This window comes from Nuphar pumila, chromosome 5 (assembly GCF_984573655.1).
Source record: "Nuphar pumila chromosome 5, dmNupPumi1.hap1.1, whole genome shotgun sequence".
In the NCBI taxonomy this organism is placed as follows: domain Eukaryota; kingdom Viridiplantae; phylum Streptophyta; class Magnoliopsida; order Nymphaeales; family Nymphaeaceae; genus Nuphar; species Nuphar pumila.
Window position 1 is genome coordinate 128,093,856 of NC_143253.1, and position 1,310 is coordinate 128,095,165.

The following is a 1,310-nucleotide window of genomic DNA, read 5'->3' on the forward strand; positions in this document are numbered from 1 at the left end:
CTGTGTGAGGTAGGAGCTCTTGTGGGCATATCAAGCTTACCTTCACATAAAATGTCACGTAAAACTAACTTTGCTCGGAAACCCAACTTCACGAAAAAGCCTTTATTTTTTTTTTATATTTACACAAAGAAACTGTCCTACGATCAGAGAGCTAGCCGAGCTAGCTCGGCCTGCCGTACTTTCGAACACTAGAAAAAAGCTGGAAATACAAGTCCTCAGGACGAGTCTGCGCCATCTGTATGGACTCTGAGCCCTCTCTTCTCACCTCACCAGCTCTCTGTATCTGTTCTCTCTTCTCTCGCTGCCCAATGAGACGATTTTTTTGTTTCTTGCGTCCCAAGCATCAAACACAGCAAAAAAAGGAAACCCACCAAAACCAAAAAAAAAAAGAGAAAGAAAATCACAACATAATACATGAAAATCAGGAACTTTATTATGTAACCATGAGCCATTTAAGAGAGTATACACCATGCATTCTGCACCCTCTTCGGTTTCCACTTTCCATCTCAAAAACGGAAGAAAAAAAAAACATACAAAAAACATAAACGCTGAATGCAAATCCCGTCTGTACAAGCGTCTCTCTCGCTCTCTCTCAATCTCTGCCTTCTTGGATCGTGTCGAGCCTGGTCCGAGCTCTCCTATCGCACCCACCCGGCATCTTTCCCACCGAGACGACGTCGTCGTCGGCGGCCGAGAACACGTCGTAGCCCTTCCGGCTGAGCGCAGAGCTCGCCTTGGCGGCGAGGGCGGCCATCTCGGCCGGCTCGAGAGGGCGGCGGAGGGAGCTCAGCGGGAGAGCGAAGTAGAGCTGACCGGGCTGGAGCTCCTCGTCTGCGCCGACGGCGGAGACGAGGCCGTCGAAGTCCATGGCGTCCGAGTGGCAGATGAAGCACGCTGGCTCCCCCCACAGGGCGTGCGACGCCTTCACCGGCGACGCGAACTCCTGAAGGTCTCCGTCCGGCAGCACCAGCTTCACCGTCCCGTGAAACCGATGGTCTCCCCTCTCCGACGACGACGCCACGGCGGCCCCGAGCGAGCAGCACGAGCCCATGCCGACCACCACCCAGCACACGTGCGATGCGATGAGACAAGGGGCCTTCCCACTCGTGCGTCGTCGTCTTCGTCTTCGTTAGACGGACTCTGAGTGTGTTCGTGAGGAGGAATGAATGAATGGAGGAGGGATGCTGTAATGGTGTGGAGGGAGAGGTTCTTATATAGCGTTGAAGGCAGCGACCCATAGGTTGCCACGTGTGATGGGGGGGGGGGGAGGGAAAGTGAATGTGTGGATTCGTCGGGGTAAGGGAACCAAG

The 1,310-nt window shown here is 53.8% G+C and overlaps 1 protein-coding gene across 1 annotated transcript; it reads right to left on the bottom strand.

Moving 5' to 3' along the window:
* Positions 1 to 522: 522 nt before the first annotated feature.
* LOC149838647 (uncharacterized) lies at positions 523 to 1,109 on the bottom strand. Its single transcript, XM_090007752.1, has one exon. The coding sequence runs from the start codon at positions 1,049 to 1,051 to the stop codon at positions 593 to 595; it is 459 nt and encodes a 152-aa protein (XP_089863878.1). The 5' UTR covers positions 1,052 to 1,109; the 3' UTR covers positions 523 to 592.
* Between the last annotated feature and the right edge of the window lie 201 nt (positions 1,110 to 1,310).

What these genes read in the sequence shown, in the direction of transcription:
- LOC149838647 (XM_090007752.1), bottom strand. Translation starts at nt 1,051, where the DNA reads ATGGGCTCGTGCTGCTCGCTCGGGGCCGCCGTGGCGTCGTCGTCGGAG.